Consider the following 27,268-nt stretch of genomic DNA (forward strand, 5'->3'; position numbering starts at 1 on the left):
ATTCCACAGACAGGTTTTGGTGAAGAACACACGCTGTTGTGTCCCTCAGCTGTAAACAGCAACGTGCCATGGTGCCCATAAACAAAACTCTGATCCTGACCTTGGACTTTAAAGGCTCATTATTTAATGTAACCAGACGACATTCCACTTGTTGAAACCTCCTCTGAATGCAAACAGACTGAATTCCTTCTGGGTATTTTCCAGCCATGAATCGCAATCTATGTCATGTGTGAAGCCAGTGTCAAATTTTAGCCATCACCAGCAGACAAGATAGTAATTAATATTCTGAAATCTCAGGTCTAATTGTTGTGCCTTAGGAAATGGAATGTCATGGGACAAGAAGTTATTTAACATCATAGTATTACTACATTCTCTGTAGTGCTCAAGGAGACCTCCAAGGAATTTGTGATAGTGGACAAATATGTATTCTCTGCTATTTGGGACAGTGCTTGAACCATGTATATATTTACAATGTCATTAATTTTGTTGCAGCATGAATTTAGAACCAGCAAAGGGAAATTTATATATTTTGTGTTTGTTGCTTTCTAGGAAGATAAAGATCACAAATGTGTTTTTATTAGAACCTTTTGGACATCTACAAAATATAATATTTGTTATGAATGTATTTCTTATTTATATGACTACGATATAATCCATATATGTATGCAGAATGTATTGTAATCATTCACATTGGTCAGTCTAATTCCTGTCATTCAAATGCACTAGGGACCTTTTTTTTTACCACCAGAAAGCTAGCTAAGCTAATCCTGTCCTTGGATTATGGGATGCCACAGAAAGCTGGGGAGAACATGTACATTTCATGCATTGCTATATTTAAACTAAGAACCAGCTAGCTGTGCTATTGGCTGAGGCCTGCTCGCAGCTTTCCCTAGGCCAAGTGATGACATGTTCATCGGTCACCTGGCCTAGGCACAGCTCCAGTGAAGTGAATGGGGCTGAGCAGCAATACGAGGCACAGCCGCTATACAATGTACAGGGTTGTGCTAGGTAGGCAGGGAGAAGGCCATGGCTCTCGCAGAAGCACCAGTGCCTTCTCAAACAGCTGATCGGTGGGGGTTCCAGGTGTCATATACTGATGACCCATCCGGAGGATAGGTCATCAATATATAAGTCTCAGAAAACCCTTTTAACAACTTTCATGAAGTAAAATAAAATAAAACATATAATCTTCACTTTTTTGTGTCCCAGGAGTGCAGCCATGTCCCCCTCCTCCTCCTCACTGTCTTGGGTCTGACTGTAAGATAACCTGCCTCCCCCCTACCTTGGCGCACTGTCTGTGGTAGGATTGTTAAAGGGGTTATCCAACCCCTATAATAAACATCCTAATGTCCAGGCACCTCATATAGGTTATACTTACCCCTCCCCGCATGGCCGCTGGTGCATGTTCCCATTGCATGGATCAAAACATCTACTGACGAGGTAGGGTCAGCCAATGGCAGGCTGTGACAGGGACGAGTCTCCCTAGCGGCACCCACGATGCCTTCTACATTTTACCTGTTTGCGCAGGAAAGAGAGTCTTATAGAAAATAAAATATATATGCCCTTGCTCCTGGTTCATGTCACTACACCCCCATCATAGAACAGGATGGCCATGCACCTGCCTTCCCCCATGGGTGCCATAGCAGTTACACAGGCTGCCCCTATATACCCCGGATTACTACATAAAAACACAATCAGAACTGTATTAATCAGAATTTCAGGAACAAATAATATATATATTATTTTTTTTGGGTTTGTCTGAATTAGCTTTTTTCTTGTCTTCCAGGAAAGCATGCCACAGACACCAATATTTCCCAGCATGCTTGGCTCTTCCTGTAGTGGACAGGTACAGCCAGAAATGGGGGAGCAATGTGGAGATCCAGTATATCAAGATGGCTGTTTGGTGTCTGGGTCCTTGGAAGCCTTGATTGAACGCCTGGTGCCTACGGTGGATTACTATCCAGATGTAAGTGAAGTTTTCTTTCTATATATTGAATGCTGTGATCTGTTCTCCTGTGCGTTAATAGACTATGGAAGCCCTGTGCTTTCATTAGATGCATTTCTAGTTTAGGTCAGGCCTTTCTTTTCTAATTTGGTACATGACTGGTATATATTGAAATGTGCCATCTGACAATGTCCTCCATTTGACTAAAGCAGCAGAGTTCCTCCTTCTGATCATGACATAATTTGCTCTGTAACCCTTTGAACAGCTCCTTTGTTTCTTGGGCCCCTGTTTATCCTTTGTCTTCTGCAGAACAGAATGTGCTGTCGCTAAACCCGCTTTGCAAATATCCAATGTATGTGAAAGGTCAAGAACATTTTTCTGTTAGACACAACCAAATTCCTGCCCACATGTAGCAAAAAACCCTGCTCCAAACTGTCTGATGTCTTCCCATTTTTCATTGTGATTGATTATGTTGCTAGGAAACTAAGCGATTTATAGTTCTTTAGCATTTCCCATGCACTGCTCCGAGTGTGACAGGGAACTGGCGAGAAGGGGGATTCGTATCAGCTACAAAGAACGATATGCTCTGTAGATATCACAGGAGGCTTCATACATAGCAGTCATATTATCACACTTTTGTGTTCTGTGACAAAATCCAGGTCTCAAAAAAACATTCAGAAAGAGCAATATTTTAGAAATGTTCAACTTGATTCATCTGGTTCACAAGTAGAATTCTAAAAAACAAATTTAAGACTGACACAGAGATGTAGAAGAGAAGACGCTAGAGGGATTTAACCCTGCATAATAATGACAAATATGCAGTTCTGTGTCTGACGACTCCCCCTATATGAACTATTATGGCTCTTATTAGTCACGCTTATGCCATAATGCTACAGTAAAAGGCCAGATAAATTATGAAATAGCATTGTGAATTAAAAGCTACTTCTTTGTTGAATGCGTAGACCAGCCCTCAGCAGTGAGAAAACCCATCCAAGTCACAGGGGAGAAAACGCAGCCAGGGTTTGTTACGCTGACTGTGGGAAAAAGGCATTTTAAAGCAAACAAACTGGAAGCAAACAGGCACTGCGGTGAGGAGCCAAGACAAATTCAGAGAGAAGCCGAGCAGACAGAAGTGTTACTTCATGCCAGCATAGCTGTTATCCCACACACAGTCCCCAAGGCAGGTTACAGGTGCAACGCAAACATTATCATTTCTCCCAACTCCTTCACTCTACCTTTTATCAAAAGTCAGAAGCAGGATGGTATGATTGGCACAGCTTCCCTCTAGGCTGCAGAAATAATCTAATTGGCTACTTTTCAAAAATTTCAATCAGCAAAATACAGAGATTTGCACGTTTCTCCACAGTTTTCTATTCTTAGTGATGCGGCATGTCTTCCATCATTAGTATCTGTCCTTGAATTGTCCTCTTAGGTGAACCTATATATGGTCACTATTGTAGGTCTTACAGGGGCTGTTACCCAGTTTCCCTAGTTCTGTCTAGAACATTCCTAGTTATAAGTTATGTTTAGTTATTCAAAGTTTCTGCTTAGGAGGTACAGTATATGTCACTCTATAATGCTAATTAGATTGATTTGCTCTTTAGGACATCAGGGGTTAGGTGACAATGTGCTATAGCATCCATGTATATGACCACAAAAACTCCACAGAATTTTTACCAAGAGGACAGCTTAAAGACCTATATTTACAGACAGGAGCAAACGTTTCCTGAAGGAGAGTCCAACTGTCTTTTGTAGATGACCAGAAAGATTTCTGAAATTGTCCTATTTTGTAACAGACGTCATGGTTTCTGATTATCTGAGCTTATAACTACCCTGAGTTCTGCATTATAGTATGATCGAACAGCTGGCTGCATGATGATCACTATGAGGGACGAACACTAAGCATCCGGTCATACTGTACATGGTCTGCTATGCTTAGCACAGCTGAAGAGATGGGTTTTCACCTGTAATTGGCTTACCAATCATTACAGTAACTGAATTAGATATGCTCTTTTTCAACTCAAAGATCCAGGTATCTACGGTATATCATTTATCAGGATAATCACTATGAGCAGAGCTGGATTTATATATTGAAACCTGTGCTTCCTCCCTGCAGAGAACCTACATCTTCACCTTCCTGCTGAGTGCACGTGTTTTCATCCACCCCCATGAGATTCTAGCAAAAGTGGGACAGATCTGCATCAAACAGAAACAACAGCTGGAAGCCGGAACAGAGGCTGACAAGGTAAGGAGGCTTGATGAGTCTCTTAGCAGGTCTACACCATCCTTGAGGGACCATTAGTCTTCATGGACACCGGGTCACACTGGCAAAATTAGAGCAATCAACACCTAGCACTTTCTATTCAAGAACTAAAATGCATTCTACAGTCTATTACTTATCATTAGCTAGTAAAATGCAGTCCAATGTCATGTAGTCCTAAAAGTTTTCTGGTAAAAAATGTTTTTAACAAGTTTAGGACATCAGAAGTTAGGTGACAACATTCTATAGCATCCATGTTATGTGTTATCTAGCAGTGCAGATATAGTCTACTGAAATGTTGATGTAACTCTAGAGGGCAGAGGCTCCTGGCCATCAGACTCTTGCTTCAGCGATGATGATGGCCACAAGCAGCACATCACCTCTGAAGCCAGTCATTGGCCAGATGTAAACAGCATACAGACTGGAAGATGGGGAGAGAATTCATTTTCCTTTAATTCTTATGGAACAACTAAAGGGTTAACAAAGCATGTAAAATCAGTTTGGAATAATTTGAGTGGAGTAGGTTCTAAAATGGGGTCATTTATGGGTGATTTCTACTATGTAAACGCCAGAAAATGACTTTGCAATTGAATTAGTACTTAAAAAAGTGGGTTTGGAAATTTTCTTAAAAATTAAAAATTGCTTCTAAAATTCAAAGCCTTCTAACGTCCAAAAAAATAAAATTACATTTACAAAATGATGCCAAAATAAAGTAGACACATGGGGAATGTTAAGTAATAAATATTTTATGAGGTATCACTATCCGTATTAAAATCAGAAAAATTGAAATTTAAAAAATTGTGAATTTCTTTGAAATTTTCCGTAAATATGGGATTTTTTAAATAAATAAAAGTAAAACATTTTGACTAAAATTTACCACTAACATGAAGTACAATATGTCACGAGAAAACAGCCTCCCTTGGATAAGTAAAAGCATTCCAGATTTATTACCACATGTCAGATTTGCAAAATGGTGAAAGCTGGCTTGGCCTTGAAGGGCTTAAGTTGGCCATACACATAAAAAAATTGGAAGCAATATGACTGCACATGTCAATTACGTATGGGAATAACAGTCAGATGATGCCTCCTTTAAAGCAGATTTCCTGCTCAGGTGACAGGCTGGACAATAAAGCTGCTTCTTGCCTTGCACAGTAAGAGGAGGGGAAAGATACATTATGTCCCCGACAGGAAGACCTAGGAGAGGGTGAATAACCAGGTGACAGAAAAAGTAGCCATATGGATTCCACTTCCTGTCACAGACAGGGGAAGTCGAGCACACAGGCTCGGACTGGCCCACAGGGGTACAGGGGAATCCCCCGGTGGGCCCCTGAGCAAAGTGGGCCCCTAGTCTCCCACCCCCTGCACAAATGGCATATAACACAGTAGACTTACTGGATTTCATACATATATTCAATGTACAGCACCTCAACCAGCCTATGTTCATATAAAAAACGTGTTAGATTATTTATTATTTTTGAATGTATCCGTATGGTGGGACCCCAAAATAAATTTTGCTGGTGGGCCCTAGGTACCCCAGTCCGACACTGCGAGCACACATATAGCTGAGCTTATATACAGAAGTTATTGGTGGTAAGGATTCAGGGGCAGATCTCCATGATTCTTCCTTTGTCCTCCTCATTCTCAGAAAGAACATTCTCCACCAAAAATAAAACCTGGAAATATTAGTAATTGAGTTGTCCTCTTTTGTGTTATATATTTTGATAAATTAATCTTGCTTTCTTTATATATACAATATACTTGGTAACAATCACTTAAAGAGCACTTGTCAGCAGGATCAACCCTTTTAAACTAGGCACTGTCTTTTGAAAATTGCTGTCTGAAAAAATACTTTAACTCTTTATGCAAATGAGGGCTTCATTGCACCAAGGGAGGCGTGGCCAGCACTGGAAAACTGAGGAGCCTGAGGTGCACTGAGAGGTTAGGCTCCACCCCTCAGTGCACTGATGAAGGCCTCAACCAATTTTAAAAGATATCACAAGGTATCATTTTAATCAGCAGAATCAACACTACCAAACAATATGCCTGGTTTAATAGGGTTGATCCCGATGACAGTTCTGATACTGGTTGTCCCCCAGCTTTCAATAGATTTTGAATTGCATATAATTCAGAATTATTATGTTATTACTTAATATTGCATCACTTGAGTTCTAGTCTACACAGTAGTGCTGGCATTTTATTCATAAACCAGGGTGCACAGGGCGGCCCATAGAGTGATGCACATACTTCATTTTATACTATAGTGTGAAGGGAGATTTTTCAGTTTATTCATTCCTGTCTGGTATACGTACATTGAGAAATATGGTGTTCAGAATCAATGCCATATTTATAAGGAGCTTGTTCCTAATTTTTCCGACATAGAAGTCAGGAAAAGTGGGCGAAGCGCAACATTTTTAAAAAAAAAAGATTTCTCTGGAAATAAATTAAAAATACTAAATTCATCAGAAATGTCACTTTGGACCTTGCTATGGAGCCCTGAAATATCTGTGACTGTGCCGGAGTAAATGGGTGCTGATGGTGCATTGTACAAGCACTAGGCTAGTACACTGCACTGTACAGACACTGCATCCCCACGATTCATGTCAGACACATCGACTGGACAGCAGCAGCCCACTCTTGTTCACACCCGTCATATGTCCTTTTACACAGCTCATAGAGAAGGTTTCTTGGTGGTTTCCAGCCTGTAGAAGTGAAAGCTGATTGTGGATTTCCCATACGCCCCTGTGATTAGGACTTTTGTGACATATAGGTGGTAGGAGAGTTGAGGGGGTGCCCAGTGGGAAGCAGTCTGCTTACGTAGTGTGACAAGTGCTGTTCCACAGGAAGCACCGCAAACCTTCTACTTGTATAGAAGCCTACACACCACTTCCTTTATTCTGCCTCATCTACTTGAGTAGTGCAGGTTACCCGTACACTGACTGCTTTTACATATATTCTCCTCTTCTCTATTTGTTGGCTGACTGAAGGGAAACTCCAGGGGAAATGGATTCTCTACTAATCAATCCTACAATTACCAAGCACTAGCATCACCATTAGTGGGTGACAGCTCAATCCCTATGTTGCTGTATATTGGATGATCATGCATATCACTGTGCACCCGCAACACTTCTATCCCTTGTGTGTCACAGGGGTATGATGAGCACCACTTCCGAAGGATATTATAAACCTAAGAGGACAAGGCACCTTATTATACCGTGGTGTATGTATGCTAGTATGTTCCATCTCCTTTATTTATAACAGATATTAATTAATACTGACTAGTGTGCCTTGTTACTGATAACATGGATATATGGTAAAACAGGCAAATAACAGAGACACCGGTGGACATTAATTAAGAAATGTAGGGAATCTATCACCATTTTTAGGCTGTTCTAACTAAGGGCAGCATAACCTAGTGACACATCCACTTAGCAAAATCTGGGTCTCTTTAATTGACCTAGCCGTATTGCTTAAATCATGTATTGAACAGCTCCAGCACATGCACAGTCTTGAATATTCATGAGCTCCAGGCAGTAGGAAAAAAAACTGTCCATCTGTGGCAGTAGGAGCAGTGAGAGCCATGAGCTCCTGAATATCAGGCCCTGGAGCTGTTAGGACCTAGACATTAGGGTAACATAAAACCTAACAGAATCCCTTTAATCTCTGACCCTCTGGTGTCAGGTTCACAGCTCTGACCAATTGTAGCACAGCCCAGCAGATCTGTGCACCAGAAGTAAAAGATATACCACCAGGCAGTCAACGTAGATTTTAGATTCCTAGCCGATTTCTGGCCTAAATTTCACATTTTATGATTTCAGAAATTAAAATTTCTGTACAAGTGGGGCCTTCTGAAAAATGTTGCTACTTTTTCATGCCAGACAACTGGCATGGGGGTATCATAAATAAAGGCCATTGCTTTCCTGACAGACAATGTCATACATTATTCATTTGATGCCACTGGTTTTGCTTTTTGAGTTTTATAACAGGAATTTAGTGTTATCAGTATTCAGGGCCAATTTTTATAGGTAACCACTGTAGGAAGCCAATGCTAATAGAGGTAGAACACAAACTCCATGTGCAACGGGCCCACTAGCAGGGATTCTGGGGTATCCCTTGCTCCTTAGGAGGTTTCTACGAAACCATGTCTCTGTAGATGTTATATATACGTGTCACGGTGCTCCTACCTGGATATCCTTGGATCCCAGATGTGAAGTGGTCAGAAGCAGTGCAAAAAGGGTAGTTGAACTGGGATGATGAATAAGTAGAATAAATAGAGTCCAGACTTGTAGTAACGTTGAACACAGCTTCACTTGGCATAAATGGTAATCCAAACAGTTTCCAAACTTTATCTTGGTCATCAGCAGATATTGGCTTAAATGGCAGGCAAACGCTTCTCTGCAACAATCTCAGCACTGCTATGCTAGCAGGAGTAAATAGGAACTTTTCCTCTTCTGCTGGAACTTAGTTTAGGAAAGGAAATTCATATGCACACATTGCAGGAAGTGACATTAAATATCAGAAATGGTGCAGGATGCACCAACCAATATAGTGGGGGTACAAAGGAGGTGGTAATGCCCACTCTGGGTAATTACACATGTAAATGTACAGTAGTCCTACTTTCTAGTGTCATAATCTTAAGGGTCCTGTTGTGGGTGGCCCATATTATTAAGTCAGAACTTGATCCCAATGGAGGATCCACCTGTGGGTCAATCCAAACCATCTCTTTCGCTATATGCAATAGTACAATGCATGTCACCTACGGTACTGTATATTGTATAAAATACCTATCTGTGATTTATCTTCATTTAGGCTAAACTCAAGTCTTTTGCTGCTAAGATCATCCAGCTACTGAGGGAATGGACTGAGACGTTTCCTTTCGACTTCCAGGATGAAAGGGCCAGGAAGGAGCTAAAGGAGATTGCACAGAGGATCACACAATGTGATGAGGTGAGAAGCACAAGGTGATAAGACAAGTGTTATTTTAGGATATTCTTTCCAACCTGATAATTATATCAGTGACATTCTTATTTCTCGACATGGTTTGTTATAAGAATCATTGAGAGGGTTAATCTACTTAATTGTTTTTAATGGTGATAATCTAAAACAGAAAAGATGGCCTGTGGTGGGTTAGCTGAGAAATGAAAGCATTGCGTGGTTTCAGATGAAGAAAGATAATTTCACGCAATTAGTCTTCATTTCATTTATCATCCGCTCTTCCTGCTGCCTGCATGAGCCAAGCAATAAGAAAAAGGCTTTTGTTATCAGCTCTGGGGCTCACATAGACAGAGGGCTCTCTCTGGACATCATCATTGTACCATCTGCCCCTTCTAGTGCTCCAGCCACGAAGCATAATGCACACAGGCTACTCATACACAATGCAATCATTTATATTCAGAAGCTCATTTCTGCAATTCACCAAACAATATGCTTATGGGACATTTTAGATAGTTTTCCATTACCTTGAGTTGTATTCAGTGCAAAGACAGGCAACCTATACCTGATATGTTGGAACTAATAGTCTCTAGTCCATATAACCATTTGTAAAAATGATTCTTCTTAGTGTTCTCTTTAAGAAAATAGTTAGTTACCCTGAAATTGTAGTGTTTGGCAACAGCAATCTCATGTCTAAAGTCGGGTTAAAAAGGTTCTCCATTTATGAAAATCCCTACTTTTTAGAAGAGTCCCTTGACCCAAAGTGTCCCTCTGCCTCTACTCCAAAGCAAGCAGCTGTAAAATGTAAGGAAGCTGGGAAAAAACACATATTGTGTTGGAGAACATAAAAGGGCACAAAATTGTGTTGGGGGCATAAGGTTCACCATGCTGAGGTGTGGGACACATCAGAGGCATTATACAATGTGAGGGGCAGATATAAAGGTCTCATACTCTGTGAGGAGCACCTTAGGGGGCATTATGCTGTAGGGCAGCTTGTAAAGGGTCACCAAATTAGCGGTGTGATTGGGTGGAGTTTAGCAGTGCTACTGGGTGGAGCTTAGAGTGTGGCAGGATGGCCCCAACAAAACTGTGCTTGGGAAACAGAAATGTCAAATCCACCTCTGCATATAATACATGATTTATTTTAATCAGAAGCAATATTCATTCTATATGGTTATAAATTACACAATCAGTAGGTTCATCATAATTTGCATATTTCTACAGTTTAAATACAGATATTTTTCTTAATTCCCTTTTTAGGAAATGGTACAATCAAGAAGAGTATTAGCCAGATGACCCAGAACGTGCTGCTAGTTCTTTCCACAAGGGGCCAATATCAGGAAATTCGAGAGAAAATCCGACAACCAGTTATGGACAAAGGGACAATTCTCAAAGCCAAGCCGCAGTCTGCACAAAAAGATATCCTGAGTGTGTGTGGAGACCCACTAGTCTTTGCTCAGCAGCTCACGACAATCGAATTAGTGAGTATCTTGCTAAATAAATTAACATATAACATCATGTAAAGCTATGCAACGTGTATTCACCCTTATAAGTACAAAATTAGAAATGAAGATTGATATCTTGATACCTGTTTGTCCTTTAACAGGAGCGTCTAGGAAACATCTACCCTGAAGATCTAATGCAGATAATCAGTCACATGGACTCTCTGGATAACCATAAGGTAGGCTTGCAGATTGTGTATCTAGACTATAGACTGGGGCTAATATCATATGTCAAGCATGCACAGTACGTGATACTTCACATTTATTCAATCTAACTGTATACCGGTGGCCACTTATTCTTACTTTGAAGTTAGATCACCAGTACCAATATTTCCTTAAAACATCCCCCATGTATTCTTCACTCTTACAATATTCTGTATTCTACTATTCCTCAGTGCCGAAGTGATGTCACCAAGACCTATAACCTAGAGGCCTATGATAACTGGTTTAACTGCCTCAGTATGCTGGTGGCTACAGAGATATGCAAGGTGAGTTCTGAGAACAATTACAGTTCACCATGATACTACAGAAGATTTCATCTATTCTTTGTGAGTGCCATTGCCTTCTTTTACTGTGGAGAAATCAATCCACAAACACAGTGGGACAAATATACTAATCCTATAGATCAGGGATCAGCAACCTCCGGCACTCCAGGTGTTCTGAAACTACAACTCCCAGAGTGCTCCATTCACCCCATGGGAGTTGGAAGAACAGCCGAGCAAGTTTGCATGTTAGGAGTGCATAGTGTGTCTACTAGTATCTTCTTCATGGCATTTTTCTCTTACAGAGAAGGTAATGTATAAATGCCAAGAGGTGCCACAAAAAATACCAGGAACAAAAAAGTGCTTGTGTGTCCTGCATTCCATATTTTCCATAGACATTCAAATAACATTTCTACTGCAAAAAGAATTTGCAAAAGTTCAAACGCTAAAAACCTATATGTCAACATACCCTCACACTTCTTTTTCCCAACACAATCAGGTCACTTCCGTACAAATTAGACAGTCCGCTGCTGTCACTGAAATCAGCAGGGTGGCCTGACAATCATCTGTGTGTATGCCACCTTTAGTGGTAATCAGTTGACAAGCATCATATGTTATAATAGAAGCCACTATGAATAGTTCATGATACCTGGATAATGTGTGACCATTTATCAGAAGATTGAAGTTCAGCTGACCCTACGTATTTTCAGATGACTAGAGGCATGGCCAGTTGGAACATATCTTCTCTCTTGTGTATACAGTATATGCAGATGCTACAATCCTCATATTTGCAAACTTGATGCGATATCACACTCAAGTTCTGTATTACTTGCGCAAAGAACGTTTCTCTCGTAGGACTTCAAAATTAATCCTGAGCTAATGTTGTAGCTACAAGCTTCCTGTTTCATGCTAATACAAGCAGGACTGTAGTCTCGTGGTTTAGAGCTTTGCACTTTACCTTCTTTTTAAATATAGATATCATATTCTTAGAAAACCTAACAGTGAGCTAGTCACCATTTTTGACACTTTAACCACTGTTTTCTGTATCTGTATTTAACCTACATTTTGTACTTGCCAACCAAGACCTTCTGTAAATTTTGCTTGGAATGATAAAAAGCACACATAAGATTTGGTAGAAGGCACACATTATTTTACTGATGATGTGTAACAGTGACACAATGCAAGATTCTCTAGTGGTAGGACCACATGGCCACGTTTACTGATGCTGTTTTGGAAGCCAAAATCAGGAGTGGATTATAAAAGCAAAGAAAGTATTAAGGGCAGATATTACATTTCCTCTTTTTTAATTCACTCCTGAATCTGGCTTCCAAAACTGCATCAGGAAACCTGACCGTGTGGCCATACCCTTAATAATCATATTGTAAGCAGCTGGTTCAAAGACATTCGATTGAGGAATCTTTCACCATACTACTAGTAGAGTAGATTTCTGTCTACAATGCATAATGAGAAAGCAGTTATAACCATATGTATTGTATTCGGCAGGATATATAAGTCATATTTAGTTATCTCTGGATTTTCAAGATTCATCTTTAAAACAATGTATACATCATTGCAAATAGTAATTTTGGCAGGAGTGAGGTCATCATCTTCTTGTTCTCCACCCAACTCTCCGGATTAACACTTACTTTTACAGTGCTGATGAACACTAAAATAATAGCCAGAAAATGAGCTGACAAAATGTGTCACTGAACAGGATCATAATTCCTGACTCTTTAGATGACTATATTTTATTGAAAATGTTTACATGCTGAATAAAGAGGACCTTTCATCAGTTTAGGCCCAGTCTAATTATGGTCTTACCTTATAGGGCGGCCCACACTGATTCCATGACACCTTTTTTTTTCCCAAAGACCCCCACCCGTTCATCCACTGTTGGCCTCGTTGATTTTGGCGCCTTATATTATAATGAGCCAACTCGGTTATACTAGGCCAGTGATGGGGAACCTTTTAAAGGCAGAGTGCCCAAACTGCAACCCAAAACCCACTTATTTATTGCAAAGTGCCAACAAAGCAATTTAACCTGAATACTATAGTCCAATATAGTATATCCTCTATGTACTTTATTATTTAGCTATAATAGCCTGCCTACATTCGGTGTGCTGCCTGTGCTGTTCATAGTGCGCCTGCGCTGATGAATAGCAGGGAAAGTCTAAGGCATATTGTACACTATAGACTTTTTCCAGAGTGCGGGTGCCCACAGAGAGGGCTCTGAGAGCCGCTTCTGGCACCCGTGCCATAGGTTCACCATCATTGTACAAGGCGGTGACTCGCAGTTTTGCTGGGGGCGGTTCTCTTCTCCCTGGCTGTGAGTGCATCCAATCAGAGCGCACCGCTCTTAGCCAGGGAGGAGCTAAGCCTTTGTAACAAAAAAAACACAAAAAAAAGTGCCATGGCATCAGTGGGGGCCGCCTTATAAGGTAAGACCATAATTAGACTAGGGCTAAACTGATAAAAGGTCCTTTTTAAGTTCAATGACTAAATTAAAAGCAATATTTCCTGTTGCTTGCACCTATGGGATATGCAGAAGCAACAATTGCACCTGGTACCAGAGGGGGCCCAAAGGCCCCTTTGATCTCTGAGAAGACACCAGTATTGTTAATGATATATAGTGGGGGTCCTGGTCTAGATTTTGTACAAGAGCCCAGGAACTTCAAGTTACTCCACTCATATCAGTCATCAGACTTGAATTTATAGGGTTTCCTTGATAAGTAGACATAGATATTGTTGTCAAATAGAGTCGAATATATTCATTAGGAGGTATCACTGCCAATAAAAATCAGTAATCTCTACTTTGGTAATGTCTTAATATATAATTTACAAACAGTAAATATATATATATATATATATATATATATATATATTAATATTTCCAGTAACCATATTTGATGAATTGTATCTCTCATAGGTTGTAAAAAAGAAGCAGAGAACAAGAGTGATGGAGTTCTTCATAGATGTTGCACGGGAATGTTTCAACATTGGCAATTTCAACTCTATGATGGCCATAATTTGTAAGTTGCTTGCGGGTTGTCTCGAGTTATGTAATGAATGTTCAAGCCCACATTGGCTAAATCCCCCTTTCCCTTTGTGGTTTAAACCAAGACTCTACTCCCACTTACCCATGTTATGTCAAAGATGGAATGTAAGGGAAAAGTCCTGATGGTCATCATTAGAGATGAGCGAATTTCATATTTTGAAATTCGTTCACGCTTCGTTTACTGGTAAAAGGTGAATTGCGTTATGGATTTTGTTACCACGGACCATAACACAATTCTATGATGGAATGCCTTTAGACGCATTCCGTTATTCATTCCGTCATAATAGAAGTCTATGGGCTGCAAAACAGATCTATCCTGTTTCTGTTATGCAGGAGAGGACTCCCCTCGTTTTGCAGCCCATAGACTTCTATTATGACGGAATGAATAACGGAATGTCTCTAAAGGCATTCCATTATGCATTCCATCTTAGAATTGCGTTATGGTCCGTGGTAACGGAATCCATAACGCAATTCACCTTTTACCAGTAATCGAAGCGTGAACGAATTTCATAACCTGAAATTCGCTCATCTATAGTCATCACCTTCACCACCGTTCTCTCTTGTAACAGATAGGATTAAGGGGCATAAAGTTCCAGACACCTTTATTTTATGCTTTCCCCTAACCTGTAAAAATATATACCTTTTACCTCAACATAAAACTTGAACATAAAAAAAAAAAAAAAAATTCTCCTAGTGGCCTCTTAATTGAAGTACAGTACAATGTAGGCCTGCCTCACATATCTCTGGTGATTCAGCTCAGTTTCTATCTGTCGTCGTACAGAAAAGCAGGAGGGAAACTGTAGTTAGAACTGATTCCATAATTCTATGGGATCATTTGCATACGTTCAGCACATCACTTGTCATGCTAGGTGTAAAATAGTGCCGAATAGAAAAACGACGCATGCAGCATTTTTCTGTCCTGCAATATCAGTTTATAGATGCTAGATCTGTGCACATACACATATATATCAGTTATAGATGGAGCCTAGCTAAACTTGATGGTTAACGCTTAAAGGGCTTCTGTCACCCCACTAAAGTAATTTTTCATTTATCAATGAGCGATTTATCAATATATAGTCCTCTTACTCTTTTTCGTTCAGTAGTTTCTTAAAAAAACACACTTTTATAATATGTAAATTACCTCTCTACCAGAAAGTAGGGCGGCTACTTGATGGTAGCAGCCGCATCCTCCTTTCAAATAAACGCCCCCTCCTCCTGCTGATTGACAGGGCCAGCATCCGCTCTCGTTCTCTGGCTAGCCCTGTCTGCCTTCTAAATCTCGTGCCTGCGCCGCACCGGTCTTCAGTCGGCGCAGGCGCACTGAGAGGAGGACGCTCGCTCGGCCGCTCCATCCTTAATGCGCCTGTGCCGGGTGTAGATGTGACGTCATCGGCGCAAGCGCATTGAGGATGGAGCGGCCGAGCGAGCATCCTCCTCTCAGTGTGCCTGCACCGACTGAAGACCGGTGTGGCGCAGGCGCGAGATTTAGAAGGCAGACAGGGCTAGCCAGAGAACGAGAGCGGACGCTGGCCCTATCAATCAGCAGGAGGAGGGGGCATTTATTTGAAGGGAGGATGCGGCTACTACCAGCAAGTAGCCGCCCTACTTGCTGGTAGAGAGGCAATTTACATATTATAAAAGTGCGTTTTTTGAAGAAACTACTGAACGAAAAAGAGTAAGAGCATTATATATTGATAAATCGCAGTATAAGGATTTTAAGTAGCCAAAACATGAAAAATTACTTTAGTGGGGTGACAGAAGCCCTTTAAGTAAAAAAAATAGCACAAAAAAGTTATCTAACTCTTTGTTTCATCTGAAGTCGATTTGCTCATTCCTAGTTATCAGAGTCAATTTTAGCTTGGCTACATCTGTATCTCTGTATCATCTGTATCTGTATCATCTGTATCTCTGTATCATCTGTATCTCTGGCTCTTTAAAAAAACAACTGACCAGGCATAACTGACATACAGTAAGTTCATCCAGCCTAGCAGCGGCCTTAACATTACTGTGTTTCAAGCTTTAGTAGTTTAGTTTAAGTAATGTTTTCTAACTTTTTTCTTTTTTCATTCTGCTCTATCTATTTAATAGGTTAGATTTTCTGCTTATATAATATTACCATAAAGTGAAATAATTTGTGGTCTTTTGCAGCTGGGATGAACCTCAGTCCTGTGGCACGGCTAAAGAAGACATGGTCAAAAGTCAAAACAGCCAAGTTTGATGTCTTGGAGGTTAGTATTAGTATATTGATTTAGATAATATGTTCTATGCGCCCTGCTTCTGAATGAAATGCATCTAGATATGCGGCTGAAACAGGGAATAACTTTTATGAAAAAAGACTTTAGAGAAGCCCAAAGATAACTGTTCCTTCACAGTTATGTTTGTACAAAGTAGCAGAGCCATTATGCAAACTTTTTTATTTTTTTACAACTCAGGTACACTTTAAAGTGTACCAAAAATGTGACCAAAAATGAATGCTTGACTACGTTCAGCTTTGAGGCACAGGAAATAGCTGACAGCTATCATTGTCACCCCTGCTACCTCATATGGGGCAGTTTATACCTCCCATCACCCAGAAAGTTTTCCCTCTTAATTCTATGTCTGTTTATATGGATTTTTTTTTAACAATAAGAAGACCTAGTGTCAGCACCAAGTACTATAGGATTTGCCAAATGAATTATAAGAAACCCAGAATCGCCTGTCTAAAGATGTGTCGCTCTTTGTTTTGGAAGGGTCTCTGGTTTGGCTGATACAATATAATGTGCCGAAATCAAAAGTATTATGAGAGGATAAATTCAAGCAGGATTTTGGTTTCCAGCTGAATGATTGACCAGCATTGTGTACAGCTGTAATAATGTAACCCTTGATCTTTCCAGCATTAATGGTTCTTAATAGATGGTGACTTTTAACCTATGCCCCTATGCATCACCAATATATGTAGCTTAATCGTTAGAACCTAGTTATAGCACCATCTGCAGTTAACACAGCAAACATCACTGAATGAGAAGCTGTGAACATTAAGGAAAACACACTTAAAACTGTGATATGACCAGAGAAAAACAGGAAGACATTGCTAAACTGGTTTTACACATTCCTTGCAGCACCATATGGACCCATCCAGCAACTTCTGCAATTACCGCACGGCACTTCAAGGAGCAGCACAAAGATCCCAGAGTGCCAACAGCAGCCGGGAGAAAATAGTTATCCCTGTGTTCAACCTGTTTATCAAAGATATTTTCTTCCTTCATAAGATGCACCCCAATCGATTACCAAATGGACACATTCATTTTAAGGTAAACCCAGTAGCTCAGTATTGCATACAGTGCTGTATAACACATGCTAACAGATGAACAAGAAACAGTACATGTGGTCCAGGATTACTAAGGGGTTCAATATATTACAAAATAATACAGACCAGCCACAGTTTACTGAAGCTGGGCCATGGAGTCTTTGTAGGATTCTTGCTCCCTCTACTGGTGGTTTACAGTAGTACATAACTTTACGTAAGCACCTACAAATAGCTGGGCATGTTGGCTAGATCCCTTGAATTCTCAATAAAAAATAAATCAGTTAATCTATTACAACCCAATTAAAATTAAAATGATTTAATAACGAGTGTTAACATTAAGGGGCAATGACCGGATTGGTTCTGACGTAACGGGAACCTGTCACCTCTACTATGCTACCCTCACTGAGCGTTTCTAAATGTTCATTGTGTTACCCTAAACATATAAATTACACTTTTAATTTCATTTGCAGATGAATGCCATAAGTATTATGCATTTTTGTACTTCCCGCCTTTTATGCAAATTACCATAAGAGTCATATCTTACATGTGTGACCAGAGAAGAGTCATATTTTCAAGCTCTGACTCATCTCAGGGTAATTTGTATATCTATCAAATATTTTTATTTTTTACACAATAAAAGCACACAGAGCTATGGGGACTGGGTATTGCAGATGTGCTAGTGGCCATCTAGCAACCCATGGCCTCAGCTCTATATACCAAATCCCGGTGACAGGTTCCATTTAATTTGATATGGCATCCGAGGATGATTCCCAAAATAGTTTGCTAGACTAGCACTGCAGAGTATTTCTGTTCTGCTTTTACAGTGCATATTTATTTTTGTAGAAGTTTGTGGAGATTTCCAGACAAATTCACGATTTCCTAACCTGGAAGCAGATAGAATGTCCATTTGAAAAGGATAAGAAAATTCAGTCCTACCTTCTAACATCTCCAATTTACACAGAAGAAGGTAAGTGTGCCTAAACATTAGACATACTAGGTATTCAGCCTGCATTTTATTATATAAACGCAAGACCAACGCTGGCCACATGCCGAAACTACAGTTAGTATATGCAATACATATTGCGGCAAATTCAGGGGGCCAGCAAATTGAAAAAATATAAGAGTACCAGCTCCTACAACAAAACACAGAACCTACAAAAATTTAAGCTCACGGGTTCCAAAACAAAAATATACTTTATTGAATTACAATTGTACATACATAAAAGACGTTGTAATTAAAAAAGGTAGCAGCAAAGAAGAACACCATCCCAGTGGGACACTGGCTGCATATTGTATTATAATAAACAGCACTTTGTAAACATATATCGTGTGGCCCAGTCTTATATATTACAGCAATATATGCATAAGGTCTCAAAAAATGTATGTATGTACAATTGTAATTCAATAAAGTATATTTTTGTATTGGTACCCATGAGCTTAAATTTTTGTAGGTTCTCTGCATTTTATTATGTTGTTATGGATAAAGGCGAAGAAGAAACAGAATATTTGAGAACTGATAGTGTATTTGTCCCAGTCTCCTCCAACGAGAACATTTATTATCCCCTTTGTGCCAGAAAAGTGGCACCAAAAAGTTGCAAACTTTGGCGCATATTGGCATTTTGCAAAATTTGCTAGCTTTCAAAGTGGCGAGTGGCTGGAGTAGGTGGTCCATTACATGTACAGTATTATAATCTACGCCAAGAAACTGGCCTAGATCAACATGAGCTCCCTTTCTGGTCTAGATCTCCACTTTGTCGTATGGACCTGCATAGATGTGCCACAAATACTTAGAGACATGTGCCTCTTAATAATTGCGGTGTATCTAAAGCAAGCAGAAGAGAAATTAATATAAAATGCTGGTCCTAATAAATGTCCCACTAAGTCTCTCTTTACATATCAATAAATGGAAGATTTTTAACTGATTAGTAAAACAGGTTCTTTATACTTTTGCAGCTCTCTTTGTGGCTTCCTTTGAAAACGAGGGTCCAGATAATCACATGGAAAAGGACAGCTGGAAGTCTCTCAGGTATTACCATCACTTTCATCAAGGAGACTCTAAGTTGAAGTGTATCATCAGTACTTTCTTACATCAGACACCTTAACCCCAGGTCTACCATAGGCACAGATCTATTGTGTCCATAGGTAAATCCAGTCAAGTCTAAATATAAACTTGGTTACTCAAGTGTCAATTTCATCATTTGATATCAAAGATTGTTCTCCGAAATAATGTAAAACTGTATCCACTGTTTTATGGGTAAGTGACTTAGATGTTATAGGAGAGAACAGATGGATACTCCATGGTTGTGCATTTTTTTAAGGTGTAGATTTGCATCTTCCTTTATGCATTTTCTGGTGAAAATTTTGTTAAATCTGTCATGAGTTGGGAGACCACACCGGGGCCTTCTAAACCCTCATCCAATCTTGCTATCTGAAAGTGAGGAGGTAAAAAGTTTTGGATGCCAATTGGCATATAGCCGTTGATAAATTGCAGTGGCAATCAGTAGTGTTCTATGTCATATGAAGGCAACTATAGTGAAACCAAAGATAGACCTTTCGCTATATTATGTTTTTTGATCAAGTCACTTGGGCCTTACTATATAGTTGTTAATTCTGTGGTCCAAATGTTCTTACATTTTCACTCTTTTTTCTCTCCACACAGGTCAACACTTTTAAACCGAGCCTGAGAGACAGTTCTTTGGTCTCCTGAAGCACACAGGAATTTTGTTTTTTATGTTTGTTTTTTGTTGTATTGTGGAGAATGTTTTGGTCAGGAAGACAGTCCTCGCTGGTTGGGGGTCTGCTGATTTTTGTACATAATCTTTTACAAGACTAAAAAATACTGGTATATGAATATAAATATATATATATTTCATGCTTAAAGCACTTATGGAAGAAATAAATCAGAAAGGGATACCTGTTTTCTTACTTTTATTGTTTATTGTAAAGAATAAAGAACCCTATGCTGCTGGAATGGCCCCTAAAATGCAGAATTTATACATGCATTCTATAAGCCTTTTTTCACATAAGGGTTAGCCCCGTTTATGCTACTACTACTACTACTATTATTATTATTATTATTACACAAGGGCAGGGCCCTGCTTTCTCAAATTGATGGTATTTCTACATCTATGGGTTTTTAATGGGCACTGGAAAACACTATAGATCATTTGTCTGCCCACATAAACTATTGGTTGCTAAAATAAGTAACTATTCATGCCACATTTTAGAGCACTTGAGTTTCTAAAAGGTTTACTGCTATCTGACTCTTTGGTTTAACGGTCAATGTATTTATATGGAGGAAGTTATAGAGGCAGATTGATAAAAACACCATCAACCAGACACATTGATAACCCATATATGTTTGTCTGATATTAGTCAGATTCAATGAAGGTGCCTTTATAATGATTCTTTCCAAAAAAACATTATATATATATATATATCAAAACCACTAAACCATAGCAATGCAGGAATGCAGGGTCAAACAAGGCAAATCTCCTACTTTGTTAGGCCCCTTTCACACGAGCCAATTTTCCATACGGGTGCAATGCGTGAATCTTGGTCCATTAACTTCTATGGGTCTTTGTACATGAGCATTGTTTTTCACGCATCATCTCTGCTTTACATGAAAATTGCAGTATGTTCTATATTTAGCATTTTTAACGCAGCCCTGGTCCCGTAGAAGTGAATAGGGCTTCAGTGAAAAACATATAGATATCTACATCCAGATGCAGTCCTGATGCAAAGCAGTTTTCACTTATGATTGCTAAGTGATGTAGATTGTTGACTGCACTTGCGTGCAAAACCATCATTTTTTTCCTGAACAGATCCGAACAAAATCTGTATCGTTCGTGTGAAAGAGGCCTTAGAAAAATTTGAGGAAGGCCAGGCATGGTGTTTGAGCTTTGAGAGGAGTCGGCTGGAAGTGTAACGTACCAACTCCCCGTATATCACTGCTGCACTAGTGGCCTCAGCAGTGACATGTGCAGGCACAGTTTGTGACTGTCGAGGCCATTGATTGGCCAGCAGTGGGGATGTGAGGGGAGTTAATACGGTACACATCTGGCCAGGCTCGAACCAGAAGGAGTGTGGGTGGAGAGGAATCGCAAGAATGGGCCAACCAGAGCAGATGGTGGTTTTTATTTATTTATTTATTATTTACTTACACACCATGCCCAGCAATTCCCATTTTTTTTCAGGTCCTGGACAGCCCCTTTACTATAGCACATACATATACTCATCTGGAGTTACAGGTTAAGAATACTATTTAAAGTGTGCCTCCACACTACGGTATACATCGGATACATCTAGCCACCAAAAATGGCCAATTTATTGTCTGTAGCTCAGGAGCAGTTCATTTATAGCCAAATGTTGCATTATCTCTCAGAACAACATTCACTGGTTTATAAGTCGAAGAAATCTTTTTTTTTTTCTGTCACATTTTTCTTCAAGTGTCCCTTTGATACCCGATCAGCAGTCACTGAGATGTAATCTGGCAAAACCCATTTAGTCTAAGTAACCTATGTTCGAGCTGAGACTCTTAGTACCAGACACATTTGCCATCATTGTGGTTGAAGTATTTGTAACTGCTTTTAGCTGCTTTTTTTTAGAACTAGTAAGTACTGTATCTGACCATACAATGTATTCCATACTACACTAACTGACCGCATGCAAACACTTGCTGGACTACGAAGAGACATGGAAACGGCACATCCTAAAACAAAGTCCATTTCATGCAACAAGACGAATGGACAGTGTGTTGTGTAGGGGGCTTCTGTAATGCAGGATTGATGGTTTCTACGCCTCAGTCATAGTGGGACACTCAGCCTTGTAGTTATCCCTTGGCTTATATTTCTCAGTACTGAAGCTTTTTTCAAATGCACAACTTTTACACTCAGGCCTACTCAGTCCATAACTGTATTATTTGGTTATTTTGTTCTATTCTCATCCGCTTGTTCAATCAAATATGTACCGTGAAGCAGGGTATTCTGTGTTTGACCTAATGTGCTTGCATAAATAAATGCAGAATTGCTTCAAAGTGAAAATGGAGTCTTGGGGTTTCATTTCCTACTACTTGAAGTAATCTCAAGGTATAAATCTAAAATACAGCTATCTCATACTGATTAGTTATATTGTTATATTACTCTTAGGGGAGAATATGGTGATGCATAGAGCCAGCAAACACACAGGTCTGTAATATGGCACCATGCAGGTTCTGTGCATGAGGCAATGCTTCTTATACCCTATACTCAATGTTACAGTACAGTTTCTACACGGTGGTATTCCTATACTCCATTAAAGGGAATCCATCACCAGTTTTATGGTATCCTAACTAAGGACAACATAAACTAGTGACAGATCCCCTCAGCAAAATGCTAGGTCACTTTCTTTAATTGCCAAAGCCATGTTGCTAAAATTTTGTATTGAACATCTCCGGTACATAATGATGAGTCCTGAATATTTTTGAGCTCATGGCTCTCCTACCTGCTGCTGATTCATATAGAAAATAACTGTCAATCAGAGGTGGGTGGGGAGAGCCATGAGCTCCTGAATATGAGGACTCATTGGTATGTGCTGGAGCTGTTAGGATTTAAAAGTGAGGGCAGCAGAAAACTAGTGACACATTCCAGTCCTTGACCATAGTTACAGCTCCACATATTGGCGCTGCCGTGACCTGTACCAGACACTGACAGGCTCAAGGAGTGGCCTGCCCTCTGCTCAACATACGTGTGCAGGGCCGGTACAGCCTTTTTGGAGAAGTGATGACGGTTTGGGACTCTCCACCTTGGCTCGATACAAACCATCAGTTATCTGAAAGGTGCAGAGTCAACCACATGGAAAGGGAGAGACCAGCAACTTGGCAATGAGCACGTTCATCTTCTGCTCTGTTGGATGAGTGAAGGCATACTGTTGTCATTTTGAAATTGCCTTGGTGATCAATTGCTGGTGAAATTAGCGATGAGGAGAGGAGGAGCATCAGGACCAGTAGATGATGGGAAAGAAACACAGCTCCCTTCTGCTGAGGTGGTGGAGCCTTGAATGCTGGAAAAGGGGTGTGGGCCGGTAGAAGATGCCTCAGGCAACATTAGCGCCATGGTTTTCCCACTTTATGGTGACACTGCATGTGTTGATGCAGAGCAGTGGTGCCAAGATTGGCACCCTGGTGACGCTTTGCCTTCTGCCCATAGATTCTACATATGGCCACGCTGACGTGCTCCAGTGACTTGAGAAAAAAATAACCACCACTCTGCTGACTGACTGCCCCTGCCTCTATGAAGCTTTGTACGCTAGTTGTTTCTGGACAGGTAGGCTCCTGAGTAGATGGTCTACCCCTGGCACTTTTTTTTCCAGACCTCACACTGCGTCCACCCTGCTGACTCACAGCTACACTTACATCCTGCTGGCTGAGCCAAACACTGCCACCCTGTCGCTGTCTCACGGGCAAGCTGCCACCTTCACCCCCTGATGATGATGAAGCCCCCTCTTCACCTGGCTCTCACATGCAATCTGCTACATCTTTATCCACTACTGTCTGCAAGCCACTGCAGTCTCATAATCGTGTTCCTAACCGTTCGCAACGCTACTTGCCTGCCTATAGGAGGAAGCAGCAGATCTCTCCTCCAAATCTGGGCTGGGCAGTTGCTGCTGCCTGTCCTCAATAAGCTTGTCCTTGCTGAAAAGCAGAGCAGAGCTTGCAGCATACAATACTTCCCAAGCAGAAGGAGCAGAAAAAGAAAGAAGCAGGTTCGGGACAGGTGGGGGCAGAGTTTGTTCCTAGGTCATGCCAACTAAGAGTGGTGTCAGAGGAACCCACTCACTCCTGGCTGTGGGTGTCTGATGTCAGTTGAGATGATGTTAAAGACCGAGTTAGCCATTGAAGGATAGCTGGGTTGCTGGTCACAACACAACCGCTGGATGACACTGGCAGCTCTGGCCTGTTTCGGAGACTGCTGCTACCCCCTCCTCTTCTGCTGCTACTTCTGCAAGCTCCAGAAACATTTTTGCCATTGCCTGTTCCCTTGGAAGGCCCTGGCACCTGTCTGTTGGACATACTATACTGTACAGGAACTGTAAGTGTAAAATAGCAGTAGCATTAGACCGCTTTTTCACTCCAATTTTACAAAATCAAGGCTTTATAGAATTACTCATGTATAAAACAATGTGGACACCCCAACAGCAGTAGTAAAAGACCGCTTTTTCACCCCAATTACAGAATCAAGGTCTAAAGGAATTACTTATCTATAAAACAAGGTGGAAAAACAAATAACTGTAAAAATAGACTGCTGTTTCACCCCTATTAGGGCCCATTCACATGTTCATAAAATGGATCCAGATCCGTTCCGCACCATTGCGGAATGAATCCGGATTCGTTCATTCTCTATGGGGCCGGAAAAGCATCCTCATTTTCGGAGTGTGGCTCCGATCTTCCGGTCTGCGGCTCCCGAAAAAAAAAATATTGCGGACAAGAATAGGCAGTTCTATGGGGGTGCCGGATGGGTGTATTGCGGATCCGCAATACACTACGAACGTGTGAATGGACCCTTACAGAACCAAGGCGTTATACAATTATTTATCTATAACACAATGTGCACATCCCAATAGCAGTGGTATTTGACCGCTTTTTCACCCCAATTACAGAATCAAGGCCTAATGGAACTACTTATCTATAAAACAAGGTGGAAAACCACATAACTGTAAAAATAGACTGTTTTTCAACCGCAATTACAAAAACAAGGCGTTATAGAATTTCTTATCAATAAAACAAATGTGGACACCCTAATAGCAGTAGCAGTGTAATATAACTGCTTATCTATTAACCAAGTGGGACACTGTTCAATTAGTCCCTGAACTCTCCCTATGCTCTCTCTATACTGTGTATAAAGTCTCCCAACACTGTCCAATATTTTTATATTATATTGTCCCTAGGGCTTGTATCGTCTTTCTCCCTGTACTCAGTTCACAGTAAAATGGGGGAGACCGGGAAGGATGAGGGTTTTATAGGGTGTTGAAATCACAGGGGCTGGCTAGCTGGTGATTGACTGTCTGCATGGCATTATGGGTTATTTTGCATTCCCGATCTTATTACTTTGTCTTTGTAACATGTGTAGCTGCCATTTTAGGAAAAAATTGATTCGTTACCACGAAGCCCCAGGATAAACTTCGGATCAAATTCCACTTCATCAGCTTCAATTCGCTCAACCCAATCAGTGATGTATGGGGCCATGTGACAGTTTTATTAAAATAGTCGCATTGGCTTGTAGACATGCACCTTTCCACAAACATAAATGTGTATATGGCTGCGACTTTGTATAGGACTTTTTATTAATATGGGACTTTCTAATCTAATATGCAACTTTTTAATCTATTATGCAACTTTTTCACAGCACTTTTGCATCTAATTCATAAGCCGACCAATAAGCAGTCTAATACCACACAATCCACCTGCGCCCTGACGAATATAAAGACACTTTGCCTCATTCATCACCTGCTGTGCGACTCCTTATAAATACTATGCTAACTAGTGACAAGCTAATCAGCTAACTGGTCTAATCGCACTTTAAGGGCCCATACACACAAGTGTATTTTTGGTCCGCATCCGATCCGCATTATTTGTTATTCAGATGCCAGACCCATTCACTTCAATAGCGCTGCAAAAAATGCGGACAGCACACCCAATTGCTGTCCACATCTATATGTCCATTCTGTGGCCCCACCCAAAAATTTAAATATGTCCTTTTCTTGTCTGTTTCATAGACAAGAATAGGACAGTTCTATAGAGGGGAGTAGGTTTCATTCTGCAAAAAGTGCAGGGGTGGAAGAGAAGTCTTCTCTTCTGGGTGTACGGCTGACGTCAACAGCGCAGGCGCACTGAGGAAGGAGCGGCCAAGCGAGCGTCCTTCTTTCAGAGCGCCTGGGCCGAATGACGACCGGAACGGCGCAGGTGAGGGATTTGAGCTCTAAGCAGGGCCAGCTGGAGGATGAGAGTGCTCGCTGGCCCTGTCAATCAAGTGGAGGAGGGGTATTTTTTCTGACTTGCTGGTAGTGAAGAAATTTACATATCACTAAAGTCCGATTTTTACTGAAATTACACCACAGCCTGAGGTAAGAGGGGTATAAATTAAATCTGTAAACATTAGAAAATATATTAGGTCAAAAACTGAAAATTGGTGTTTGGGGGTGACAGAAGCCCTTTAAGCATGCTTAAAAATCATAGTTTGCTGGCGACAGATCGTGCTGTCTACTTATGACCTGCCGCTGGCAAACCATTATACAGAATTAGTAATGTCATAATGATCGCTCCTCCCCTGCTGCGGACGAGATCACTGCATGTAATAGCAGCGGTCTTCTCTGATAGCGTTCAGGCGATTGCCGGGAAGGAACGCTTCCTCCCGACAGTCGTCTCCCTGATCGGGGTGCCCCAAGTTAGCATCAATTTGTGTCACTTTTTAGACATATTTTAGGTGCAGACACATTAGTAAATACGGACATGTGGCAAACCCGCGCGAGTAGGTACGCAATTGCAGTCAGTTTTGACTGCAATTGCGTTCCGTTGTTCAGTTTTGGTCGCGCGGGTGCAATGTGTTTTGCACGCGCGTGATAAAAAAATTAATGTGGTACCCAGACCCGAACTTCTTCATTGAAGTTCAGGTTTTGGTTAGGTGTTGTGTAGATTGTATTATTTTCCCTTATAACATGGTAAAATAGGGCTGGAGGGGTTAAAAAAATATAAAAAATAATTTAACTCACCTTAATCCACTTGTTCGCGCAGCCGGCATCTCAATTAGTTTTTCTTTTTTTTTTTAACCCTTCCA

At 40.6% G+C, this 27,268-nt stretch overlaps 1 protein-coding gene across 1 annotated transcript in view; it reads left to right on the forward strand.

Moving 5' to 3' along the window:
* RASGEF1A (RasGEF domain family member 1A) overlaps positions 1–22,501 on the forward strand; it is a 47,746-nt gene extending 25,245 nt beyond the window's left edge. Inside the window, exons 2-13 of the mRNA XM_044299576.1 lie at positions 1,787–1,966; positions 4,062–4,190; positions 9,012–9,149; positions 10,370–10,615; positions 10,741–10,815; positions 11,032–11,124; positions 14,045–14,147; positions 16,322–16,401; positions 17,272–17,463; positions 18,303–18,426; positions 19,413–19,485; positions 20,119–22,501. Coding sequence (XP_044155511.1) covers positions 1,787–1,966; positions 4,062–4,190; positions 9,012–9,149; positions 10,370–10,615; positions 10,741–10,815; positions 11,032–11,124; positions 14,045–14,147; positions 16,322–16,401; positions 17,272–17,463; positions 18,303–18,426; positions 19,413–19,485; positions 20,119–20,143 — 1,458 coding nt within the window. The 3' untranslated portion in view covers positions 20,144–22,501. The remainder of the gene's footprint in view (positions 1–1,786; positions 1,967–4,061; positions 4,191–9,011; positions 9,150–10,369; positions 10,616–10,740; positions 10,816–11,031; positions 11,125–14,044; positions 14,148–16,321; positions 16,402–17,271; positions 17,464–18,302; positions 18,427–19,412; positions 19,486–20,118) is intronic.
* The last annotated feature ends 4,767 nt before the right edge of the window (positions 22,502–27,268 follow it).

This window comes from Bufo gargarizans, chromosome 6 (genome assembly GCF_014858855.1).
Source record: "Bufo gargarizans isolate SCDJY-AF-19 chromosome 6, ASM1485885v1, whole genome shotgun sequence".
Taxonomy (NCBI): domain Eukaryota; kingdom Metazoa; phylum Chordata; class Amphibia; order Anura; family Bufonidae; genus Bufo; species Bufo gargarizans.